Here is a 25974-nt window from a genome sequence, read left to right as displayed (position 1 = left end):
TCGTTACTGGATTGAACTTTATAAGCAAGGATGTAGCTCTTCGTCGTTTAATAACGGCAAGGGAAAAGGTCAGCAATACGCCCGTGCAATGCATGGGCCGTTGTTGTATACTAAAGGTCACGTGGAACAATACGAGATGACGAAAGGGGATATGCAGTGACTTTATGGGAGAGAGGGGGTGGATGGAGGATAGCCATTCATCGATAATCTATTTACCAGGCATTTTTTTATCAAGATACGCTCGTTGATTAGTAGCGTAATGAGACAATGAGGATACTTTTCTTATTCATAGTGAAGAATAAGATCGTGTTCTTTATTCTGTGGGTATAAGAATAAACCGACATCGAGATAGGGGTTGGTGTGAGAGCGAGCATCATATGGATGATCCCTAGCATTAACACCATGCTTTTTCTCTACCACCAAGATACCGAAGATTCATGCAGTGTCCAGACAACCTTGTCTTTCCAAGTTGCCCTAAACAACCATAACACAGATTTCATTACATGATTTTACTCTGAGACAAGGTATCGAGGATTCATGCAGCTATCCTAATACACTTCACTTGTGACTCTGTGGGTTCATGCAATAGCTGCATCATTTTATCCCTTCCTGCTGAACGAGATATGATATGAGATATTGAGTCGACCCTACCTGATATCTGTTGGGAAATACTAAGTGGTGCGACATCCCGCAATAAGTATTAACAATACCACAGCCAATCACATCTCTTATATGGAAGAATTCATGTATGACAAAAGATACACATAAGTACAACGTAGAAAGCTTAACCACTCAACATTGGCGTATGTAGCCTGTTTGCAAGCCCAAGTCAATGATGTAAAGAATTTAGGTGCTTGTATCAATATCGAACTTTCAAAACAGATTCACTGGGTAAAACACAAGCGTGATTGTTATCTCTTGATAATGTGATAAGACATGAATAGTTGCAAAACAATTTTCTATGTAGGAAATGGAGAATAAAAGATGATCATCGTTCATGAACTGATATTTCAAAGCGGGATTAGACCTTGAGATTCTGAATAACAGCATTTGTGTACTGGGTGTTTGAAGAGCGACCACCCAAGTCAGCGGTGAGAGCATGGCCTTCAGCAATAGTCTTAAAGACAGCCTGTTCGATGTTGGCAGCCTGATCGGTCAAACGCATATGTCTCAACATCATAATACCAGACAAAAGCAAAGCAGTGGGGTTAGCTTTGTCTTGGCCCTATAATTGTATATACTTAGTATATTAACAGCCTTATATTTTTTCTCACATACCGCAATATCAGGAGCAGTGCCGTGCACAGCTTCGAAAATGGAGGCATCTCGACCAATGTTGCCGGATGGTGTCAAACCAAGACCACCGATCAAACCAGCACACATATCCGAGAGAATATCACCGTAGAGATTAGGCATAACCATTACAGTGTCAGCGTAGAGAGAAGGATCGGAAACAATCTAATCTGTAGGTTACTTTCGGTCCAAAAATTTTCCATTCATTGCCGCTGAAAACTCACGTGAAGACAAGCACGGTCCAAGAGCACTTCATCAAACTTGATGTGGGGGAACTCCTTAGCAACTTGTCGGCAGACATCCAAGAAAAGACCATCAGACAATTTCCTAAAGTGTGCGTTAATCCAAATATTCCTGCGTAGCTCTCTATGTGCAATTACATAATGTTGGCTTTGTGAACAGCGGTAACCTTGTCTCTGCCAACAGACTCAGCATGGGTGAATGCGTAACGTGCAACGCGTTCAGAGGCCTCCTTAGTGATGAGCTTGATCGACTGAACAACACCATTGACAACCTGCAGTGATTGTATCAGATATACACCAAGTATATGGATTTAAATGCTATATTTACAACCCACCTCGTGTTCAATGCCAGAGTATTCACCTTCGGTGTTCTCACGAATAAGGACCGTGTCAACATTCTCATAAGGGGTCTTGTAGCCTTGTACCGAACGGCAAGGACGAACATTGGCGTAAAGATTGAAGGTACGGCGGAGGGTCAAGTTAAGCGAAACGTGACCCTTGCCAATTGGAGTAGCCAGGGGACCCTTGAGAGCAACAGTCGAACGACGTACACTATCAATAGCATCTTGAGGGATAGCAGTCTTTCCGTCTTTGATGATAGGTGTCACATCAACCTCTTCCCAGTCGACGGGTGCCTTTGCAGCAGCAAAGATTCTCTTGACAGATTCGGCAATCTCGGGACCAATGCCATCACCAGGAATAAGAGTCACTGTATAGTTGCCCTACCACACAAGGTCAATACAATATGTTCCTCATTCCTTCCTTGCAAATCTACTTGCTTACATTTTCCTTCTTTTGGCCGTTGAATGTTTGAGTCACAGAAGGAGCGGCAGTGGTAATGCCACGAACTGCATTGAACTATTTACCCTGCGGTGAGTCGCGGTCTACTTTTTCATAGAACGCGTACATACCTTGACAGTGGTGCTAGCGGCAGTCTTCAAAGCGGAGGCAGTGCGAAGAAACGACATGCTGGAGTTTACAAGGGTAAAGGGAAATAGGAAAAACAGAGAAAGACACCTAAGCGGAATAAAACAGAAAACTTTTGTAATTGCGGCGACTGGAAGGGATATTAGATTAGCCATGTGAACCGACACTTCCCATTAGTTACCGGGGAGTACGGGTTGCAGCACATTTAACCATTCATATGACCCAGTCACTGTAACGGCAGCTTTTTTGTGTGTCCTAACATCCCATTACCCATAAATTCGTCTTATACAGTATGACGCTATTCAATTCTTGCGGCGAACTTATATCCTATCAATCAAGCAATCACATAACGTCATGATTCCCTAGAATTGATATAGCAAGAAATATAAAGCGGAAGCAGATTATCATCAATAAAGCAATCAAGTCATTCTATCGTTGTGTTAGTTCTCTGAAATCCAATTCTTATTGTATTCTTGTTTATGTGATGGGCTGCACTATATCGACAGCTACATTTTTGTACGAGGCGGGTAGATCTGGGGGACCTCGGAATCACATTTCCCTTTCATTTTAATCATGTCGCTTAGCACCAGGTCAGCATTCTCATATGCTTTTTGAACGATGTATCATTGTTACAGGAAGATTGCACTTCGCATGTCCGTCTCAAAGATATAACCAAAGAGCTCGCCATAAGGCGAAAAATAAGGCATGCGGTCAAGGGACTTGAATCTGACACACAGCCTGGTATACATGCGATTCGATACATAATGAGATTTCATGAGAGGACAATTATTAAGATGTACCTCACATCGCATGGATAGCCATTGTAGCTATCCACACGGCAAGATATTTAGAGCAAGAGCGGCGCAAGGTGAGCACAATGGGCCGGGATACCTTAAATCTGTCATCGGCCTTACAAATAAGGTCTGACTGGTGCCCTGCCCAAACCAGATGAGCGACGACGGGGCATATCGATGTTGACAACTGTCACTCATTTGCTACTAATAAGTGACTTGCTATACCACTTATCATAGTCAACATTCAGAATAATGTAGCACTGTATAATATGTATTGGTCGAGCTTTGACAAGAGGTAATGCAAGCGAATAGATTTTACTACTAAGCAGGATGTTAAATGTAATGCCTTTGGTCTTCGTATAGTGGGTAGCCTTTGTCAAAATGATAACATTTGTATCATTGACCTACCCTTGCCTTGTTCATTACATTTGATTTCTCTTTAGACCGAAGCTTGCTATTCTGCCAAAGGGAGACCCTCATGAGCATTATAATATAGGCAAAGGTGGCGTTCGTATCAAAGGAAGCCGTTATATCATCACCCCATGGGTGAGCTGTGTTGGCCGGAAACATTTACCTTTTTGTACTATGCTTATATCAACTATGAAGATGCCAGCGGCTTCTCTTTTCGAAACGAAGACTTACGCAGACATCCGCGGACGACGTCTTATTTCGTGGAACTGGAGTACAGCAACAAGTGATTTAAGTGATACCATCGTTGGATGATGGAGATTGCCACGCGGTCTATCTCAGATCCTAGTTTATGATGTACATTCAATCAACACCAAGGATCTCTGTAATGGTTGCTAACCATTCTCAACAGACACTTTATCATTATTCTTCATTTCTGTGTTCATAGAGCTACTTTCGCCCACAGTGATGAGTGCAAATATGGACAAGAGGATAAATGCTGTCCCCTATCATTTTATCCCACACATCCCTTTCTTTCCATAATATCACTCTTTGATTACTGGAACCTCCAAAATCCCTTGATGATTGTCATGATTGAAAGTCCTTTTCGTGAGCGATACGTGTGCCAATTTTGTGATGACCCACAGAGCGAAAGCCGTTAACCGCTATCTTTTGTTACAACAAAACAAGCTTAAACAAGTAGCTATTCATGATTCACTAGCCTGTGCATTGAAAGGATCAAGCGTTCTCTCTAACCGCAAAAACAAATGATGGATTTCATGCCAGAGTGAGGAGCTCAATTATAGTATGTTGAAAATCCATGTTCCAAATCTATGTATTTGCTCAAAATAGCTGTAAAAAGTATAACTTCTATGTATTATCATTGAAATTGGAAACGAACTGTGCTCGGATTTCATATCATGGTTGAAAGAGATACCAACCAGCAAAAGGGGAACGTCTCGGGTCACGTGGAAAGCCAACGTCAAAGGACAAAGGTAGTCGTTGGTCTTTTGTGATAGCATTTCTCTATTTCTATCTCGGGATATATGAAACTGTATTCAGCATATAGTGCAAGGTAAAGCCAAGGGGAACAGCATCCAGGCTGAATTTCCGCAGTCGCTACATGCAGATGTAAAGAGCCCAAGAATGGTAAGAGCCAGCAGAGCCCAGCCTCAGACAAATACTGGGGTTTTGGAGACTTTTGATCACACACTGTTTCTCCCAAGTTACTCAAGTTCCCTTTTTACTTCAACATGGATTCGCGCGATCAACTGGATCCATCGTCTTCGAATGAAACCATGAATTCCAATGACTCGGATTCTGCTTCTGCGGGTCACAAAACGTCCGAAGAGCCAACCATAGATAATGATATCGACGAAAAGCTCCAGAATTTGGGAGTGAACCTCATGGATCAGAATGCTCTAGAACGCCAGATAATGGTCAAAGTATGGCCATAAACTCATGATTTTATGAGTCATATTATGCTAAATTATGCTAAACATATACAAAGGCGGACAAGGCGATTGCTGAACGGGATAATGCGCTTGACTATAAACGGCTGGCAAAAGCTCGCAAAGAAAAGGAGTGAGTTGATACATGTGTTAGAAGACTTGCAACTCATTTCGTTGTATTCAGCAATGCGCGCAAGCAATTAGAGAAATTGCAGAGAGAGCTTGGGGATAAAGTTCTAAATTCGGCAACCCAAGAGAAATTACTGACTAAGATAAACATGCAGGTATGTGTGCAGTCTCTGGGTTTTTAAGCAAGTATTGAAAATATCACATCCAAGACAAGTCGTCTTCAAAATTTGGATCGAGATGAGAACGATATTCTTACGCGGATGAGAGATCGACAAAAAAATCAAGGAGAGTTTGCTAGCGGTATGGTTATATTGCCCAATATAACTCAGAGTGATCATGCTAAGACTATTCCGTAAGGAACGCAGATCCACAACATCCTGTAAATGAAACACGTCGAGAATTCTTGATTCGTACAGGGAAGATTACACCGTTCACTGAGTTATCCGACGTCGAGAAAGGTCCTGATGAAGGCACTCCGACTTCCTGGATGACTTCGCCTGTTGGTGTACCACTGGGTGATGCCCATTTTGGAGGCAGAAGACAACCAATACCAGTAACCGATAACCATCATGGTAACAGTAAGCGGTCACCATCGACAAAACAGAGGTCAAGTGGACTTCGACCATTGGATAAGAAGCAAACGACTCGCAAGAAACAGCTAGCAATGTCTGATGATGATTATGAATATACAGCATCAGATTCGGAAGGTGATGAAGACTACGCCTCCGACGCAGATACCGATGATTCTATGGAGATTGCGGCTACATTAAAGAAAACCATGTTCGCTGATGATGGAGATGAAGATGTTTATCAGGTAAATAAGAAAGGAGCGCTTACTCAGAACTCCACTGAAGACACAAATATAATAGAAACGAATGCGTGGTTGGCTGTATAACAGAAAACGAATGTTGGCAAATATGGAGGATGTAAGCTCTGACTATTATTCTGCCATTTTGACGTTCAAATGCTAATATGCTACCAACGAAGAATAACGATGAGGGCACGCCAAGAAGCAGTTCGCGAGATCTACATCAAGGTGATCGGCAGGAACCTGAGGTCCTACCATATGACACGAGTCCAAGCTACGAAGATGTCGAATTAGGCAGCGGATTACGCATCCCACGCGAGATATGGATGAATTTACTTGATTATCAAAAGACATGTTAGTAGAGAAAAGAAAATGTTACGTATTATCACTTTGCTAACTCCAGATATAGGCGTTAAATGGCTCTGGGAATTACACTCACAGAAGGTTGGCGGCATAATTGGTGACGAGATGGTGAGATTCCTTTCCTTCATTTCTACAACAGCATTCCATAAGCTGATAATGGATCGACAGGGTCTTGGCAAGACTGTGCAAATGATAGCGTTCATTTCAGGACTTTACCATTCCAAAATACTTGGACCTGGTAAAGCAACAGTTGTCGTGTGTCCTGCTACGGTGATGAAGCAATGGGTTGAAGAGTTTCATCGATGGTGGCCACCAATCCGCGTGGCGGTTTTACATGCTACTGGGAGTGTTATGCGTACGGATGCCAAACAATTTCTCGATCCAACCCAAAGTGATCATGATTCTTCCGAGTTAGAAGATGTGGATTTATGGATGTCAAAAAGCACGGCAAGAAAAAGACGTAAAGGCAAAGGCGGACAAAGCCTATCAAATGAAGATGTTCTTCGCACTAAAACCGGAAGAAAAGCACATGCGTTGGTAGAGCGTTTTGTTCGATTGGGTGAGTTGTAATTACGGCGCTAATTTCTTCAGCAATACTGACGGAATTGTTAGGCGGTGTCCTTGTCACAACATACAATGGAGTACAGGCGTATCGACAAATATTGCTTAAACATCGCTGGGGTTACGTAGTGCTTGATGAAGGGCACAAAATAAGGAACCCTGACTCGGAAACGACATTAGCATGTAAACAATTCAAGGTAAGACATATCTTGAACGATAAACTTGTAATACTAATTATGTACAAGACATCTCATCGTATCATTTTGTCTGGTACACCGATCCAAAACAATTTGAAAGAGCTTTGGTCATTGTTCGATTTTATCTTCCCGGGAAGGCTAGGCGTATGTATTTCTTTTGATACGAATCACAAAGCTCACCAACACCGGGAATTAGACCCTACCTGTTTTTCAGACACAATTTTCTGTACCTATTACCATTGGCGGTTATGCAAATGCTACCAATATGCAGGTTCAAACAGCTTATCGGTGTGCTTGTGTCCTGCGAGATCTGATCAATCCATATCTTCTCCGGAGGATGAAGGTTGACGTGGCTACTAATCTTCCGGCAAAAAATGAGCAGGTACCAATATCTAGTTTGTGGATCGTTTAACCCGTCTAAATTACTCTTCAGGTTTTATTCTGCAAGCTCACACCCATACAGCGTGAGGCGTACCTGCGATTTATTCATTCCAAGGACATGGATGCTATTCTTGAACGTAGACGGCAGGTCCTCTACGGGATTGACATTGTTCGAAAAATATGCAATCATCCCGATTTAATCACAACGACCTCAGCACCTGCTGAAGTAAGTCCTTCCACGTTATACAACCAAGATATCTAAAAGTGCAATTGTTTAAGGAGGATCCAAGTTATGGAGATCCCGAGAAAAGTGGGAAGCTAGTCGTCGTGTGTGCACTCTTAAGACTTTGGAAAACACAAAATCACAAGGTTCTTCTTTTCAGCCAAACACGGCAGATGCTCGACATTATTGAGCGGGTAATCAAAGGCTTAGGCTTTAACTACCTTCGGATGGATGGCAATACAGCGGTCGGACAGCGAATGGCACTTGTAAACGATTTCAATACCCAGGACGATATATACGTTTTCTTACTTACCACCAAAGTTGGTGGCCTTGGTTTAAACCTTACTGGTGCGGATCGCGTGATTATCTTTGATCCTGACTGGGTAAGATAAGCAATTTAGTTATATTCTAGTCTAATGATCGTTTTAGAATCCTTCTACAGATATGCAAGCGCGAGAGCGCGCATGGAGGCTGGGTCAGAGAAAGGATGTAACAATCTACAGGCTGATGACTAGTGGAACCATCGAAGAAAAGATATATCATAGACAAATATACAAGCAATTCTTAACGAACAAGATTTTGAAAGATCCTAAGCAGAAGCGATTTTTTGATGTAAGTGGATCCATCCTGGGAGGAAAACTCAATACTAAACGGGACAATAGGCGAGTAATCTCAAAGCACTTTTCACTCTCGGTGATGATGAATCAAGTTCAGGCACCGAAACTGGTCAGTTGTTTAAAGGAACTGAAATTAGTTATCAAAGTCCAAAGCCAGAGACCAGGTCAAAATCACCCACTGATGACAAAGATCAACTCCTTGCCTTGAATGGTGTTGCCAATATCGAGCAATTGCAAGTATTTAAACAATTGGCGTTGATAGGAGCTTAATGCTAAAGGTTTATTAGAGCTGAGAATCCTAATGTGCAACAAGCAGAGAGTTCAGAGACACATGCGGAGGATAACGTGCTGAAAAGCCTGTTTGAGATGACAGGTATACAAAGTGCTCTTCAGCATGATCAAATAATGGACTCAGGACAGCAGGAACGTGTACTTGCTGATAATGAAGGTATATTGGAGAAGCCTTGAATCGAGCAACCTATGCTAAATGTGTTTAAAGCTGCACTTGTGGCGAAGCATGCTACCGAAGTCCTGAAAGAATCACGTCGAGAGAGGCGAAAGATGGGTGTTGCTACTCCAACTTGGACTGGGCGTTCTGGGGTTGCAGGAGCACCTGTATTACCAAGTAATTGTCACAACTCTCCATATATGCCATCGCCACGCTTCGGCCAGAAGTCACTTGCACCGATATCTTCTGTGGCAGGAACAGAATCGTTATCCCCTAAATTTGGATCAGGCGCTGTTCCCGGGTTCGGTGGTGAAGCAAACGGTGGCCAAAGAGCAATGTCATCTCAGGTTTTGCTAGCTCAATTACGCAAACGTAAATCACCTGGCGAATAAAATATCCCTCTCTAGTGACTCATTTTATACAATATAATCAGCTGCCATTTTAGACATATTGTTTTTCTTACTTCTTTTTGGCAATTCAAAAGGATGAGTGGTAGGTGGTTTTCTTTGTGTTTGGTAAGTCTAGCCTCATTTGTAAACAAAGTAACAGTGACACCAGGTATGCATGAATCTTGTGTCCAGCTGTGCTGTGCTAAAGTTTATGTTATCGAAAGTATTCCATTGTACTTGGTATACACAGGTATCGTGGACGATAGCATTGCTCTTTGTTCAACTACACATCTTTATAAGATATATTCATAAAGCTCTCCGTTTGCCACATACACATTCAATGGCATCAAAGCACAAGTAGCTGATAATTTCACTACCAAATGAAGATGCTTCAATGACATATTGTAAGTGTGCGAGATATGTTTAAAGCCGAAGTGGCACGTTTAATAATTAACAGGGAAGCCATACTCTCATTGTCTTCATGCTGAGTTTCAATGCACATCCATTTTTAAGGGATTGATGTTGCTGAATCTTCTATCCCGTTGTGCTGACGTCTTTCTTTCATGAGTTCACATCCATATCAAGCACATAATAAGCAAGTACAGCACCAGGATCAGAACGCTGCAACGAAGCCTGGCCAAAGTGTCCAACCCAGAAACAGGTATTAATGGATAACAAGATTAAAATGTGTGGTGCTGCAGGTTACTGATAATACCAATCGATTTTTAGCGTCGTGCTGAAGACAGGCATAGTGGGCGACACAAATATTGGAAAAACGAGCCTTATGGTGAAATATGCGGAAGGAATCTTTGATCCTGAATATATTCAAACACTGGGTGAGCCATTGCAACAATTACTGCGAGCAGCAAACCACGTTAACCAACACCCCGAAACCACCTTAGGCGTCAATTTTATGGAAAAGTCGATCATTATTCGTAATACAGAGATTATCTTCAGTATATGGGACTTAGGAGGTAACTATCTTGTTAAACTGGTAGCCAATTGAAAGGATGTAAACCAAGACTAATCCCACTCTTCTAGGTCAAAAAGAGTTCGTGAGCATGCTTCCACTTGTGTGCAATGAAACGGCGGCTATCTTGTTTACGTTTGATTTGACTCGAAAGGCAACGCTTAATAACATCAAAGAATGGTACCGGCAAGCTCGTGGGATGAATAAGGTATGGGCCACCTACTACAATAACAATGACCTTTGAACAATGAGATTGATATCCTTTTACAGCATGCTGTTCCTTTACTAATTGGTACAAAATATGATGAATTTGTACGATTATCGGAAAAAGACCAAGAAGAAGTTACAAAACAGGTACGTAATAAAATTGAGACAAGTAATGAACATGGCGCTCATGTATAGCTGTTTTAGGCCCGCAAGTATGCTCGAGCTATGAGGGCGCCATTGATATTCTGCTCAACTGCAGAGTCAATCAACATTCAAAAGATCTACAAGATTGTTTTCGCAAAGGCATTTGACTTAGAATGCAGTATTCCAGAAATCACGGAAACAGGTGCCCCCATTCTTGAATACAAATACTGTTAAGCTGTCTTCGGAAGACGAAACATATCCTGTTATCTCCCCTCATCATAGCTGCCGTCAGATAGCTAGTTTTAAAGGAGTAATACATAATTCCAGTGTCAAAGGCTATGATGGGTCATGGCTTGATTGCATTAAAACCGGATAAGACGGCGTTTATTTTTTATATTTTTCTATGAATGGATGCATGATTACATTTCTTAGAGGCATTCTCTCTGCTGATTTGTAAACGAGAAGCTATGAGATAATTTAGTCATGGAAACTTCTCTTTCTACATGCTCTTTGCTTACTTTTCTAATTAAATCCGCTGCATCGCTACTCACAAAATTTGGTATATGTAAATCAACGTTAACAATCCGGCGATACGTTGCTTGATAACCTTCAGGCTCTTCAAAAGGTGGGGTCCCACAGATCATTTCGTACAGCAAGACACCAAGAGACCATAAATCCACCTTTTCATTGTGTACACGACCCTCAACCATTTCTGGTGGTAAATAGTCTAACGTACCACAGAGCGTGCTCCTACGACTTTTAAAATGCTACCATTAGAGGAAGACAAATAATGCCATCAATTGCATCATCTTACTCTGTAACACCTGTCCTCACAGACCATCCGAAGTCACCAATCTTCAATTCTCCTTTCATGCCCAGGAGTAAGTTTTCGGGTTTGATATCTCTATGTATGACACGCTTGCTGTGAAGATATAAGAGAGCGTTTGCCATCTGCGTTATATACTATCTGGATATTAGAGAATCTATGTCGCTCTCATATGAATGCAGTCGTACGTTACCTGGGCTGCCAATGGTTCTGGAATTCTGTTCTTTCTCTGTAATTCTTTGTAGAGTTCACCTTTGGCAGCAAATTCTAAAATCAGAAAGATACGATCTTCGTCGTGAAAATAGCCATATAATCGAAGGATATTGGGATGACTAAAGACTGGAACGTTTATCATCTGGAAAAAGGCTACTTAGCACAAGTATTTCATTACCGTAAATTTCCTTGTATTTCCACTTCTCTTCGAAGCTGCCTTTCTACGCCATGAGTGGCGAGTTCTTTCTTATAGAGAACTTTCAATGCAACGATAAATCCGCTTTGTTTCTCTCGTGCAAGGTATACGCGCCCAAACTTCCCTTCCCCCAGTGCTTTGCCTATTTCAAAGTCTCTCAGTGACCATTGCTTGCATTCCTGCGTTAAACTATCCATGCTGTTAGAACGATATCCAGCAGCTTAGAGAGCGTGTTTTACCGTGAACCCCTGTTTGGCTTGACGAGTATCCTCTTTTTTGACTTTATTTGCCGTGAGTCAAATAACTTGTCAGGATTATGGCTTGTAGACAATCCCGTGCCTTCTGTAGAATTGGAGGAAGGATGCAAGTTGGAGGATCGATTACTATCGAATGTCCTAAAAGGTTGTTGTGACATGCCATCCTAAGTATTGTTTAGTTTCATGGAATAATAAACTATGAGATCTAATAGTTACCTTAGGAACGCTTGCCATGAGGAAACTACAGGAGAGCAGCAGTGATAGTGTTGGGCTAGGTTACAGATAACTTTTCGGACGCCTAAGTCAACCGGCGAAAATGTGACACGTGACATTGCCGATTCAAGTTTGGATAGTACAGATTATCTACTAGTCAAAGGCGTCGTCTCGTTTTTATTCATTTTATTGAGAAAGATGTAATAGATGTCAACACTTGTGGTATGAAAGGCAATCTTTATGCTTCAAACATCCTCGAACAACGTCATGTGTTCCGCCCAATTAACCAACTGGATCTCCCACCTGGGATTGCCTTTGCATAACCCACTCCCCTCTTACATTTTACAGCCACAATCCTAATAACATGCTCTTGTTCTTTGAACAGCTTTCTTGCATTTCATATACAGTAATCCTTGTTTATACAACCAAGGTGGTGCATCGTATTGGTAACAATACCAGATTGTTTATCAACGAAATTGGGTCGTCATCGCTATACACTACCGAATAGGACATACTTAAGTACGTGCTGATATTACGGTTTTCTGAAAGCAATAAAAAAAGGCACGAAGGTAATATCACGTTCCTCATATAATGATATTTAATGCTTTTTGTACAACAATTATTCCAGCGCTAAAAGTTTACGGTGAACATACAGCTGAAAAGGAGAAGACTATACTACTCAAGCTGACTTGGAAGACTTGTCCTTTTTGGCCTTCTTCTTCGGCTGTTTATTGGGTGTGCTCGAACTGGGTTCCTTCTTCTTTATACCCTGCTTAGGCTTTTCGGTAGCTTTGTCCTTCTTGTTGGTAGCAGCATCCTTCTTCTTGATAGACTTCTTAGTTTTTTCATGGGAAACAATGTCAGAATCATGCTTCTTTGGCTTTGGCTTGTGCTCGGTCTTATTTGCTTTGGCAGGTTCGGCTGATGACGATGAATCCGAGTCGTTCGAGGGAGAATTGTCACGCTTAGTCTTGGTTGTAAGATCAGGTTCCGCCTTGCCTTCATCCGTAGCCTTTTTGGATCGATATTCTTCCATCTCCTTCTCGTGCTTATCCTTTTCTTCTGCAGCTCGGGCGACATAAGGCTACGCAAAAAATGGCATATAAGGATCCGTCATCATACTTTCTTCCACTTTATATACCTGTTTCTCGTCATCTGAAAGGGCTTGCCATCTACGAGCGAGTTCACTCATAACCTCGCGGACATTGCCACCCATCTCCTTTTTGACTTCCTCGCGTTTATCCATGCTGAAAAGAATATATGCACTTTTGGGCTGCTTGGGCATATTGGGATCCCTCGCCTTGCGTTTGTTCTTCTTCTTGTCGACTTTATCAGCCTTCTCGGTTACTTCGTTGCTTGACTCAATCGTGTCGGCCTTGGTCGCATCTAGCAAATCAGCAACTGCTTCGAAATCACGGGCTAGAGTACGATAAGCCTTAGCCAGCTACAATCACACGTCAGCTTATGTCAAGACAATAAATAAATACATAAAAGAGAAGGAAAACAACAATACCTTAGATTGAGTTGACATTTTGCAAAGAAAACTGTTGGAGAAAAAGAGACGCGAGTGCAGAAAAATTGGGACTTGGTCGGTTTCACTTGCAGACGACTGACTTTTGGTAATTCTTCAAATGCAGTGCACTAGACCATCTACCAAATCCCATTTTCATTCCCATATGCATCATTCAAAGATTCACACATTAGCAATCTACGTAAATACATGGAGCGTACGTTGATTTATTACTTTTTGTTACGGAGAGAAGTTGATCACGATTAATCCATCTTGCCGCCCAGCACTCCAATGGCAATGTCCTTATGGCATCATGCAGTTGGATGGTTCACGCTTCTGAATTCTAAGCTTCCAACTATAAAAGGATGTCCCCCATCAACGCAGAGGCGAGAAATGGTTTCGCTGTTTGCATCATTGTGCTAGTGCTATGTGGATGTTGGTTGCTGATTTTTTCCATAGGCAATCATCACACCTAGGCTCATCGGTGAAGAACCAGATGTTTTCTTGGCGTAAGGATACTATCATGGCTTTATCCTCTTCTGCAGAACTTATCAACTATGCACCGCTTTCATCAGTCTACACACCAATTCCCCAACGGATATCTATTATCTTTTTATTTTTATGGTCCCATGCAAAGAAGAGATGATGCCATCGTCTATTATACTCCACGCTTTCTTATACTCTTTGATTGATTATGCTTTATGTCGTCCAAACTCAAGTTTATATACATATCATAGATAGTATTTTTGGATAAGAGTTATTCATGTTGCCGTAGTTGTAGTAGTCATTTGGGTGTGAAGATGTAACTTTTCATTTTGAAGCATAAAACCCTTGGCTCTAGCAAATGTTGCTCGTCCTCATTGTACCACTGATGATATTTGTGGCGTCATAGTTTCTTGTTTTCCTACTCTTACTATCGTGCTGGCCATCGTGGCGATATTTAATCTTGTAATGAGCTCACCTAGGAAATTGAATTTATAGGGTGCATGGACGATGTTGCTAAGGTTACGATGCATGGTCGTGTGATTGAACATCATCGGGGGCTTCACAACACGTCTACGATCTGAGGCTGAATTTGATATTGCTGTTGATATGATACGTACAGGAACCCGGGAATCCTACAGCTGCTGCTGATATGGAACAGCAATATTCAAAAACAGCAGTAAGTATAAAGAAAAATAATTCACTAGTAGAGCACTCACTCGGTAGAATATAGTGCATTCTTTGTGTTAAGCGTAAAGTAAAGTGCAATGGAGCTATGCCAACTTGTGGTGAATGCATCAATGAAAGCTTGAGTTGTCGATATGATTCCGCCACACTTGCCGAGAGAATACGCGATCCGTTGCACTTGCGTGATATAGAAGGTCGTCTGAAAAAAATGGAGACACAGCTTGCTCGTGCTGCCGGCAATAAGCCGACAAAGAAGCAACAACAAATGGATAAACGGCCGCAGCAACAGCAACAAGGAACAGTGGCATGTATCAACCGCGCGCCTGCCTTCCGTTTTGAAAATGGTGGATTATGCATTGAGACCGATATTTCCGAAGCGCACCATTTTCTTAAAGCTTTGTTCAAATCGGTGGATGCAAACCAGGTCGAAGAGCGTGTTCGGGAAGTATTTGGTCCTATACGATCATTAAACAAAAGTGACCACGTTGGTGAAAGGTACGAGGCCAGCGAACATTTACTCGATTACCTTATGGCAGACGATCCAATTGGGGACTCGTGGGTAGATATGGTGATATCATCTCGACATAAACGTTGCTTCATTATGTACCAGATGGTCGGCCAGGAAACGATATCATGTGCAACAGCCAATTTACGTCGCCTTGCCTCAAAAAATTGCAAACAAGATTTACTTTTTGCCATGTCGTTGAGAGCATTTGTCTATCAACATGAAAATGATTCGCATCAGGACTCTGAATACCCTATTCAAACATCCAGGGGTTATCAGTATATGGAGTGCGCTAAACATCTCCTCGAAGAGTGCTATACCACGAGCAGTCGCACCACTATCCGCGCTTTGCTATATTTATTCAACTTCCATATGTATCAGCATCCCGAGGAGGCATTTAGGTATGGAGATTTGGCGGTACGAATGGCACAGGATCTGGATCTACATAAAGGAAAAGATACGAATGAGGATGACCGACGACTCTGGTGGGCAGCTTACTGGTGCAATTTATATGCTGCTGTGCATTTTGAACGTCCCCTGCTGATTCTTGATGATGATATTCAAACCGAATTTCCTAAAAAGCTCCCAGACGAACCATTGGATGTCGGCTATTGTATCGATTATTGCATCATGTCCATCAAATTATTACAGATACAAAAGTTGATGATAGATGGCTTCCGAACAAGTTATGATTCCAGCATGATCTTTCAAAAGGGAAAGGAACTCGAGGATCATATGAACCAATGGGAGTCTATCCTCCCTCCACACGCGAGCGTAAATGATGATTGCATCGAAAAAGATACATTGTGCATCGAACTTGGTATCATTTTGAACGCCAAATTCCAATACGCCAAGATCCAACTGTATCAATGCCTGCTAGATAGTCCAGGCCCCCTTGGACTTATCGCCTCCCACAATTGCAATAAGGCTCTTCAAGCCGTGACAGGAATACTTGTTCGCAATGGTGATATGCTTAACATGTGCACATGGAAGGTCATTATTCCGGGCCTGCATCATATACTCGTCAAATGGCAAAAGATCACTCAGTCCTCGAATATTGAGGAGAGCCTTTGGAAACTGCGTGAAATATTGAAGAGCCGCGTTTTTATGTATCTTAAGGAATCACAAGCGATAATTGAATTAATTGAGGACATATCACCACACCATGAGGATCGATCAGAAAACAACAGCGCGATTACGGTTCCAGAAGGGAAGAGTCCTTCGTTAGAGCGGGTTGCCCACGCACACGATTTCAACCCAACCAATACCCATCTACATCAAGTTGGAAAGCAGCCAGTGACTATTCCTTCAGATGATCCATATCTAATGCAGTTTCCTATAATCCCATCTTCAACGGCGGCTTTTCCTCTAACAAATTTAGAACAAGTCAAATGGGGTTTAAGCGATGAATCGCGCAAGCTGTCTCCCAAGGTTGACAACACCACCGACAACAAAAGTAACCGGTCAGAACCAGGTTATGAGTTTACAACTGCTTTCGACCAAAGTAATGCCATTAATAGTGCGCAAACAAGGGGCGACATCGATGCAAACCTGTTGCAAGGAAAATGGCCATTGAATACCGATTATCGATGGGTTTCTGATGATGGCACATTATACCCAAAGCTACTTGACGGAGTTAAACCAACAACAAATCCTGCAGCCATCACTGAGACGACGACTTCGCACACCACAGGTTCAAATTGCTGGGCAATATCGGGACTTACCGCAGAATCATCATTGCCTGCTACCAATGATCCTGAAGCGGATATTAGTTATCGGGGGATCACTCATCAAAATGCCGTAGGGTCCACCCCAGCGGCCGTTAATAATGGACAACTCGTGCACACAATAATGATGAACCAAGGCTCGTCTTTGACGCCAAATACAAGTGCTGCTGGAAATCAATACTATAAGCCCCCAACCATTCCTCCGTTGGGGCACCCTGCAGCTACATTATCATCGAGTTTGGGTAACAACACAGTGCAAAGCTCGTATCCAAGGGCGCAAATTGAGAACGGTTTATCATCAACACTTTTGGAAGCATCAGCGCGATCGGCTCCATCCTTTGATAGCTTGGATATCTCTGACTGGGAAATGGCTTGGAATATGTTCCCAAATCAAACGCAAGACCGCTCTCAGTGGACAAGACGAAGTCATGGACAATAAACAATGTTCACCGGTAATCCTACTGCGTTGGGATCTACACTATTCTTAGGCTTATCATGAAGTTCAAATAAAGATTAGGCTGTGATATACCAACATGTGGATGATCGTGTTCACCTTATTAAGTATCTCGTTGAATCAAGTAATACATATAGGGCATCGTACTCCATTTCAGCGAGAATGAATTTGATATGGCTACCTCTTTCAAATCGAAGCATCAAGATTTCCCCCCCACCATTTTACAGGGTCACAGCTTGTGTGGTTGAACTGACTTTTATAGTAGAGGATGTACAATGTATGGTAAGATCTGAAAATGCGGCGGGTCTTACATTGACCTCGTGCAGCATTCAAATATTATTGGCCAACCAATGCAGATAACAACCCAGTCGTTGGAAGCTCCTGTTCATGTTGCTTGATTCGGTTTGCAAGAAACGCAAGGTAAAGTGGTAGTCAAGTATGACAAAGATCATATATATGAGTAATACTTTTATGTTTAGGTTGCTGGAAAAATAGCCCTACGAATTACGATATACAAAGCGAAATGACAGGGATAATAGAGATTATGCGTAAACGTAGGTATGTCTCATCTAACATGGAGCTATACTGATGGGATGACAATAGGGTTGATGGATAGCATCAAGGCTGTACAACCTCCTGGAAAATGGAAGATCGTTATTGTTGACTCGAAGAGCACGCGTATATTGAATGCTGCTTGCAAGATGTATGATATCTTGGAAGAGAATGTAAGCCGGAACAAACTTGTCATAGCTTCTCTACCTTTAACCATCGTGAAAAAGGTGACACGTAGGTTTTGTAATCAAGACGGATTCTCTGATTTAGTCCTTATGTGATGATTCTTCTTCAGTGGTGGAAAACATCGAGAGACAACGACAGCCTTATCCAACGTTAGATGCAGTCTATTTTCTGACACCGTGCCGGGAATCAGTACTTCGACTAGTGGATGACTTCACAGCTCATAAAACGCCAATGTATAAAGCAGCCCATATCCATTTCACGAGCGGTAATGTAAATTCAATATTAAGAAGAATCGTTACGTTGATACAATATCTTACTATAGGTCTGGACGATGAGCTATTCAGTGAATTGAACAGGAAATTCAAGGCCGCTGGTGCTTCTGAATACATCCAAAGCTTGAAGGAAATGTATGTCGATTTTATGGGTATGTATTGGCTTAAATGGAACAAGCTTTGGAAATTCACATTTTGGTTGTAGTGAAAGAATCGGCTGTATTCACAGTAGATCCTTCCGCAGGGTTCTTATCTGTGTATGGCACTGACCCACATGCAAATCCAGAGTTTGCGCTGAGTATGATGGCAAAACAGGTGAGATTTCGTGTTAATTGTATACTCAATGCTAACATCTGCTACGTTATAGCTGTTGTCAGTATGCGCTACGTTAGGTGAAGATCCCATTATCCGATACCAGGTTACACCATCATCCGATATTCCTGAATCATCTTCCGCTACGCATAAGCTTGGCAGCATGCTACAGGCTGAATTAGACAATTTTTGCCGACTCAATCCCAATTTCCCGGTGAGTCTGCTGTATTCTTTTGAACATGAGAGTGTTTTCTTATACGTAAGCTCGGTAGCCATCTCACAACCCTCCTCGCCCACGAGCAACATTATTGATACTTGATCGCACAATCGACACAAACGCTCCTCTTCTTCATGAATTTACATATCAAGCTATGATAAACGATCTTCTATCCGTCGAGGATACGGAATACGGCACAGGCATCAAATACTCATACAGCTTCAACCAAGTCGATGGATCTATTGGAACAAAGGAAGTCATTCTCGACGAAGATGATCCAGTTTACATGTCTATACGCCACTTGCACATTGCCGATTGCACAGATCGATTGATCGAAGAATTCAACAAATTTTTGGAAGAGAACAAGACTGCCGTGCAGAATGGGTAAGGGAGACTCGTCATATTTTTTTAAAAGTTCGGCTCATCTTACTGTATATTTCAGTGATCGAGATGGACCTCCCAAGGATTCAGCAAAAAGCTTGAAAGATATGAAAGAGATGCTTGGAAATCTGCCCCAATTTCAAGAAATGAAGGCGAAGGTAGAATGCAGAATCGATCTATTAACATTTGCTGAAGAAAAAGTTATAGTATTCAGCACATTTGAACATTGCTCAAGAGTGCCTGTCCGTCTTTGAAAGACACAAGCTTAATTCAGTGGGGAACCTTGAACAGGTATGTACAAACATGATGCCCCCCCAAAAAATATACCATTGCTTTAATGTCGAGTTTTACTAAGAACATTGCGACGGGCGAAACATCGGATGGAGAAACACCAAAAACAATCGTGCTGGATATGGTTCCTTTATTGGACGACTCTTACGTGAGGTGAGTTAGGGTGTTTTCAACGGGCAAAACAAAGGTATCTCATATCCATCGTGATAGTCTTGCTGATAAAGCAAGGTTGTTGATGCTGTATATCATATCCAAGGAAAATGGTGTCTTTGAAGATGACAAACGTAAGTTACTGGAGCATGCCAAACTCAAAGGCGAGCTTCGAGATGCCGTCAACAATCTATCACTATTGGGCGTGCAAGTGACAAGAGAAAGACGTACGGCTGGTGAAAAGTCCTTTCGCAAAAAGAAAGATCGAAAGCGAAACCAGCATGAAGAGATGCCATATGAACTCTCACGATATGTTCCAACCGTCAAGAAAGTCATGGAGGCAAGTCATTAAAAGGTCAAAAAGAATGTCAACGTCTTATGTTTGAATGATTAGGCACATTTATCCAATAATTTGGACGCTTCCCAGTTTGCATTTACCCGTCAATCAGATGTGGATGTCGCGGATCCTAGCCTAAATGTTTCTGGTGCACCAGGAATCCCGTCAAGTGGGGTTTCATTACGAACCACCAAACCCACATGGAGTAAGAAGCCAAATATTGCGATGCAGGTTTGTCGTTTATTATAGACTCAAGGAACAAAGCCAATTAACTATTTTGCGCAGGGTCAACATCGACAATCATCCGGCGCTAAGCTGATCGTATTTGTGATTGGGAATGTTACTTACTCTGAGATAAGGTCGGCTTACGAAGTAGCTGAGGCGTACAATCGTGATATATATATTGGTATGGAAATTTATTCGTGGGTATGACGTTTTTCGCTCATCATCGACTTCTTTTGGTTTTCTTCAGGTACAACGGATGTGATACGTCCTGTAAGATTTGTGGAAGAAACAGGTCGTTTGCGACTACCAGCAGAGCCTATCAAATCCATCATCACACCCTACACACCACCATCACCACCAGCAACCAAGTCATCTGCGATACTTCAACACATGCCGCACCTAAACGCTTCCAGCTCACATTTGAGCCTGAATAGTCTCAGTATTCGTAGTGGAGGATCAGGATCACCAGTGGAAAGGTCATCTGAGGAGAAAGCCGAAAAGAAAAAGAAAAAAGGGTTGAAGAAACTTTTTGGATAAAGATAGCCGATTGGCTGTAATACCCTAGATGCAAGTTGAATTAGCACCCATATGTGTATCTTGTATTCAGACATCATCCTCATCCATAAAACACACGCTGAAATACATGCTGCCTCTTAACTCGTTGTAGATGGTTAGTAAATGTTGGGTTGGAGAGATGGGAAAAGGAAGAGGCGAACAATTGGAGGCATGGATTCTTATTGGTACACACATGCATGAAAAATTGACAAGTCCGGAAACAAGCGTTGGATGGTTTATCGTCATAGCGAGCCAAGGAGACCCTCATCACTTATATACCCAGCCTCCGATAACTATATGGGTATATGAACATGCGGTGGATGCGATCTTTAACGAACATGTCATTATTTAGGAAAACGGGTGTTTCCAGTGAATTTCCTGAGTACGTAGCACAAAGATTTTGATAGCGGGGATTCGGTGTATTTGATCAAAGTACAAAAACCTGGTGACTCATCCTATCACTTTCGTTTAACTATAAGCGTCGCGCTTGGGACATGATATACAGAAACAAACGAAACAACCATCGTCTATCCGAGTCGTCATTGACGATCGTCATTAAGGTTGGAACAACCTCTATCTGCGATGAGAAGACCCATTTCCCTGTTCTCTCGAATTTGTCCTCGATCGTCGAGACTGTTTTAAAACTGAAGTCTCTTGGTCACCGGGTTGTTCTGGTTACGAGTGCTGCCGTAGGTACTGGCCTACGAAGACTCAATATGGAAGAAAGACCTAAAACTATGGCCGCTTTACAGGTATGCATTTGACAATGATATGCTATCGATCGCTCACAGATATCATCCAGGCAGTGGCTGCTGTAGGGCAAGGGCGGTTGATACGACTCTACGACGATCTATTTGGACAATTCCATCAACCTGTGGCCCAGATCCTTTTAACGAAAAATGATTTGTCAGATGTAAGATTTATCTACCGGGTAGGATAGCCGAACATGGCTGATTCAATATTTCTTATAGAGAGGCCAATATTTGAATGCCGTGGGTTGTTTGGAAGAAATCCTGGACATGGGCGTTATTCCTATAGTCAATGAAAATGATACGATTTGCCCTTCAGTAAGTACATTAACATTGATTAGGCATACATGCAGCTAAATAGGTCATAGGAAATCCGCTTTGGTGATAATGACACTCTATCTGCCATTGTTGCTGGTATGCTTAAGGCAGACTACCTGTACCTTTTGACCGATGTTGATTGCCTGTATACGGATAATCCCCGCACAAATCCTGAAGCAAAACCTGTATCTATTTGCCGTGATATCCTTGTATTGAAACAGCAGGGTAAGAAGCTAATACAATCTTATGATATACTTAAGGGTCATTACTTATTACATCACATTCAGTATGCGTGACATCGCGTGGATCTTCGTTGGGTACCGGTGGCATGTCGACCAAGTTAATTGCAGCTGATCTTGCAACAGCGGCTGGTGTACGCACCGTCATCACTCATGGAGCTCACCCACAAAACATCCTTTCAATTATCGAAGCCGACGATGCAGGGCAATTAATTCCAGACGTACAGACCCCTGTGGTGACTGATGATAATTTCAGCGCACGCGGCTTGCCACTTCATACGCTATTTACGGCAAAGAACAATCCATTGATTGATCGTAAATGGTGGATATTACATGGGTTACATACGGCAGGAAGAGTCTATGTAGATGAAGGAGCTGTTAAAGCAATCACTTCCGAGTTGCGATCAAGCCTATTTGCTGCAGGAATCATACAAGTCGAAGGCCATTTTTCGGACCACCAGGCTATAGAAGTTTACGGGAGAAAGACAGTATCAGGAGAACAGCGAGAGGTTCTTGTTGCGAAGGGACTTGTGAATTATTCAAGCTCGGAAATCTCTCGCATTAAGGGCTGCAAGAGCCAGGACATACCTGATATCTTAGGATTTATGGATGCTGAATGTGTTATTCATCGAGACAATCTTGTTAGAGTCTTGAAGGTTGCAGAGTCATGGTGATCACCCATATAGATAAAAAATCAACCCCTTATCATTTGTACAAAAACTAGACGTTCATAGAGCACATTGTATCCTACGTAATAGCAAAGGACTGTCATGTCATATCTCATATTGATTGTTAACAACTTTGCCTTTATTCGGTCAACGCTCGAAGAAACTCTCGGCTGTATCATCCATATTACACACTTTTGACTTTCATACATCGCATCACAAATTCATACTTCGATCTTCAGCTTTAAAACCCCTTTCGTTATCGCATTGAAAGGGCGGAGCACTTATTGACGGGGTTCAACCCCCCAACTACCCATTGACAAAAACCCTTTCAAAAGACGTATGATGACATGGGTGTTAAGCTGTTTTTAATATGATTTGTGGTGTTTCCAATAGACTTGATGCATGAATTTAATAGACGTATAAAGTGAGGTAAAAAGGCTGACGTATATTTTCTCTTCATTTTACCAAACAATGATCTTGAGTCGATTACCATTCACAAAGCTAAGGATGCCTAAGGAAGTTTACCCTTTGGTGGCATGCGTCGGAACTGCTGTTACGGGTAGGCGTGGCCACTGATCCCAAGCTTTTGCTTTTGTTAACGTTCTTGTGCAATAGGTGGCATTTTAGCATCTGCACACAAGCTAAAGACGGATCCAAGTCTTCGGCGACAGGGCCATCAACAGCAGCACCCTCATTGAGGAGTAACCGCTAGTAAAACAAATATATGTAAATAGTGATACAATGAATTGAAGATGTCGCATTTGGCCGGTTTAGCTATACAATACGCCATCTACTTGCTACGTTGATGTTCCCCATTCAATATGTCAAGATCTATAAAACCCACTGCAGATGTCTTCAAGGAACTGAGTACTTTGTGATAGCTTTTTTGGGGATGCTGTTATTCATACAACACAAAAAAAAAGTAAACATGCCATCTAAAAAGATTGTCAACTTTATATACATATCTTGTGGTCATAACAAAGTCAGAGTCTTTGTCCTATGTTGCTATACACAAACGCATTTAGATAATTAAAACGATTATGGTCCAACAAGAGGTGCGACATACAACAAGAGGTGCGACATGCGGTCTTGATGGAATAGCACACAAGAGAATATTCACTTGCAAAGAGAACGTCAAAGGTATCCATACAGGTACTTGAGAAATGATATCCGCCATGGCACCGATAACAAACATTGCTTTGAAGCTCCACCAATAAAAGAGACGACTTGCAGATAGTTGATTTTCCAGACCACTGGAGTGGTACTTGACAATCACAGCTGCCATATGTAAGATGATAGAAGTTGCTGCCGATTCACACAAAAGGAATTTTTAATACTTGGTAACGAGAACTATCGAACGATGTAATAAGGCCTGCTGATACCGAATGATGCAAAAGACGATGCTGCTTGATCCTAACATGGTTCACCTATAATAGATGCACCGTAAACAATCCTCCAAACATGTAAAACAACACTTAGCAATGATAGCTGTAATCCTGGGGACTCCAATGCAAGATGATTCATCTAGAAAGACACATGTCAGCAAGAATGTACTTCCATCTCAAAGACATTCGAATGATACGCACTTGAATCTCTCACAATCAGGATGCAACCACAAAGCATAGTAATAAGAAAGGCGCAATGCCAAAGAATGCCAAGGTACCTGTACTGTCTACTAGCCCCTTCCCGAAGGAAGCATGGTGCCAAAACACCGGATTTAACGGTGACATGAGCCCCTCACCAGCCGACTTTGACACCACCTGAGCCGTGGATCCGCATGCTGCAACTGCGAACAGAGGATGCGTATTTAAATTGGTCTTGCCATAGCACCGTGAGCACATGTTTCCACAAGAGGTGGTAAGGGCAACATGGTCTCCCCAAGACAGCACACAGTACAATAACATTCTTGACGTGCCAAGTGATATAGCCGAGGAAAAGCCTTCTTGATCCTGTCGTTGCACATCTTCCATCGTAAGTGCACCCACATGCGACACATCCCACAATGGATACTCTTACCTTGTGGTATTTCACAATAACATCCTTCCTTCAAATAAGAACCGTATCTCCATGTCATCCATATCTCCATGCCAACCATATCATGATGCCGCTCTATTCCATTGTAAAAGCTCGTTAATTCAGAGCACTTGTATTGTAGATCCAATGCTATGCATACCAATGAATCTTGCCTCCAGCAATAATAGCAATGATAACAGCGCACTGCCAAGGAATGTAGTATCCGTACTGCCTTCTAGCCTCCCGTAGGAACGTGGCGTCAAAACACTGGTTTTAACGGTGACATGAAGCCCCTCCCCAGCTGACTTTAATACCACTAGCCGTGGGTCCAGCCATGTTGCCAAGAAAGACACCCATCGTTTTCCAAGTCGAGTAAAGTATAGCAGTGCAATGATGGGAAGCATATACTTTGTTCTCCACGAAAGGTCAGAGGGTGCATTTTTAAACCGAAGTCGCCCCGTGAGCCCAACGTAATATCCGCGTACCACAACATGGCCTTCCCCCTTAAGACAGTACACTCCATCCTTGACGTGCTGCTCTGATAATAGCCTTCTTGATCCTGTCGTTGCACATCTTCCATCGTAAGTGCATTTGCATGCGACACATCCCACAATGAACACTCTTACCTTGTAGTATTTCACAATAACATCCTTCTTTCAAATAAGAGCCGTATCTCCATGCCATCCATATCACCATGCCAACCATATCATGATGCCGCTGCTATTCCATTGTAAAAGCTCGTTAATTCAGAGCACTTGTATTGTAGATCCAATGCTATACATACCAATGAATCTTGCCGCCGGCAATAATAGCAATAATAAAAGCGCACTGCCAAGAAATGTAGTATCCGTACTGCCTTCTAGCCTCCCGTAGGAACGTGGCGTCA

General features: G+C 42.2%; 8 protein-coding genes across 8 annotated transcripts; 5 read left to right on the top strand and 3 right to left on the bottom strand.

Annotated features, from left to right (window-relative positions):
- Positions 1-1021: 1021 nt before the first annotated feature.
- On the bottom strand, positions 1022-2503 carry O0I10_004323 (isocitrate dehydrogenase, NAD-dependent; the record flags this gene model as incomplete). Its single annotated transcript, XM_058484382.1, has 7 exons — positions 1022-1225; positions 1279-1458; positions 1518-1620; positions 1674-1807; positions 1871-2257; positions 2319-2393; positions 2447-2503. 7 exons carry the CDS (start codon positions 2501-2503, stop codon positions 1022-1024), a joined length of 1140 nt encoding a protein of 379 aa, XP_058345007.1.
- Positions 2504-4917: 2414 nt separating this feature from the next.
- O0I10_004322 (uncharacterized protein) lies at positions 4918-9234 on the top strand (the record flags this gene model as incomplete). Its single annotated transcript, XM_058484381.1, has 18 exons — positions 4918-5109; positions 5175-5248; positions 5300-5399; positions 5454-5544; positions 5610-6058; positions 6114-6170; positions 6232-6406; positions 6462-6523; positions 6584-6974; positions 7028-7173; positions 7222-7317; positions 7370-7555; positions 7607-7780; positions 7834-8160; positions 8207-8389; positions 8440-8627; positions 8682-8842; positions 8894-9234. The coding sequence occupies 18 exons, from the start codon at positions 4918-4920 to the stop codon at positions 9232-9234; spliced, it is 3393 nt and encodes a 1130-aa protein (XP_058345006.1).
- A 560-nt stretch (positions 9235-9794) lies between these two features.
- O0I10_004321 (septum-promoting GTP-binding protein 1) lies at positions 9795-10786 on the top strand (the record flags this gene model as incomplete). The annotated part of the gene is made up of 6 exons (XM_058484380.1): positions 9795-9892; positions 9961-10067; positions 10134-10205; positions 10273-10409; positions 10472-10555; positions 10613-10786. 6 exons carry the CDS (start codon positions 9795-9797, stop codon positions 10784-10786), a joined length of 672 nt encoding a protein of 223 aa, XP_058345005.1.
- A 150-nt stretch (positions 10787-10936) lies between these two features.
- Positions 10937-12278, bottom strand: O0I10_004320 (uncharacterized protein; the record flags this gene model as incomplete). The annotated part of the gene is made up of 7 exons (XM_058484379.1): positions 10937-11017; positions 11071-11308; positions 11367-11515; positions 11572-11710; positions 11770-11976; positions 12027-12208; positions 12261-12278. The coding sequence occupies 7 exons, from the start codon at positions 12276-12278 to the stop codon at positions 10937-10939; spliced, it is 1014 nt and encodes a 337-aa protein (XP_058345004.1).
- Positions 12279-12936: 658 nt separating this feature from the next.
- Positions 12937-13788, bottom strand: O0I10_004319 (uncharacterized protein; the record flags this gene model as incomplete). The annotated part of the gene is made up of 3 exons (XM_058484378.1): positions 12937-13341; positions 13399-13701; positions 13771-13788. 3 exons carry the CDS (start codon positions 13786-13788, stop codon positions 12937-12939), a joined length of 726 nt encoding a protein of 241 aa, XP_058345003.1.
- A 1114-nt stretch (positions 13789-14902) lies between these two features.
- On the top strand, positions 14903-17608 carry O0I10_004318 (uncharacterized protein; the record flags this gene model as incomplete). Its single annotated transcript, XM_058484377.1, has 2 exons — positions 14903-14929; positions 14984-17608. The coding sequence occupies 2 exons, from the start codon at positions 14903-14905 to the stop codon at positions 17606-17608; spliced, it is 2652 nt and encodes an 883-aa protein (XP_058345002.1).
- A 538-nt stretch (positions 17609-18146) lies between these two features.
- Positions 18147-21083, top strand: O0I10_004317 (uncharacterized protein; the record flags this gene model as incomplete). Its single annotated transcript, XM_058484376.1, has 14 exons — positions 18147-18177; positions 18227-18348; positions 18446-18626; positions 18684-18785; positions 18839-18948; positions 19001-19159; positions 19218-19546; positions 19605-19701; positions 19751-19834; positions 19899-19987; positions 20045-20324; positions 20379-20552; positions 20607-20727; positions 20794-21083. The coding sequence occupies 14 exons, from the start codon at positions 18147-18149 to the stop codon at positions 21081-21083; spliced, it is 2169 nt and encodes a 722-aa protein (XP_058345001.1).
- A 512-nt stretch (positions 21084-21595) lies between these two features.
- Positions 21596-23081, top strand: O0I10_004316 (glutamate 5-kinase; the record flags this gene model as incomplete). The annotated part of the gene is made up of 5 exons (XM_058484375.1): positions 21596-21853; positions 21904-22014; positions 22073-22168; positions 22219-22393; positions 22456-23081. The coding sequence occupies 5 exons, from the start codon at positions 21596-21598 to the stop codon at positions 23079-23081; spliced, it is 1266 nt and encodes a 421-aa protein (XP_058345000.1).
- Between the last annotated feature and the right edge of the window lie 2893 nt (positions 23082-25974).

This window comes from Lichtheimia ornata (assembly GCF_029851405.1).
Source record: "Lichtheimia ornata isolate CBS 291.66 chromosome Unknown scaffold00015, whole genome shotgun sequence".
In the NCBI taxonomy this organism is placed as follows: domain Eukaryota; kingdom Fungi; phylum Mucoromycota; class Mucoromycetes; order Mucorales; family Lichtheimiaceae; genus Lichtheimia; species Lichtheimia ornata.
The sequence above is the reverse complement of the archived record's forward strand: the minus strand, read 5'-3'. Positions and strand labels throughout refer to the sequence as shown.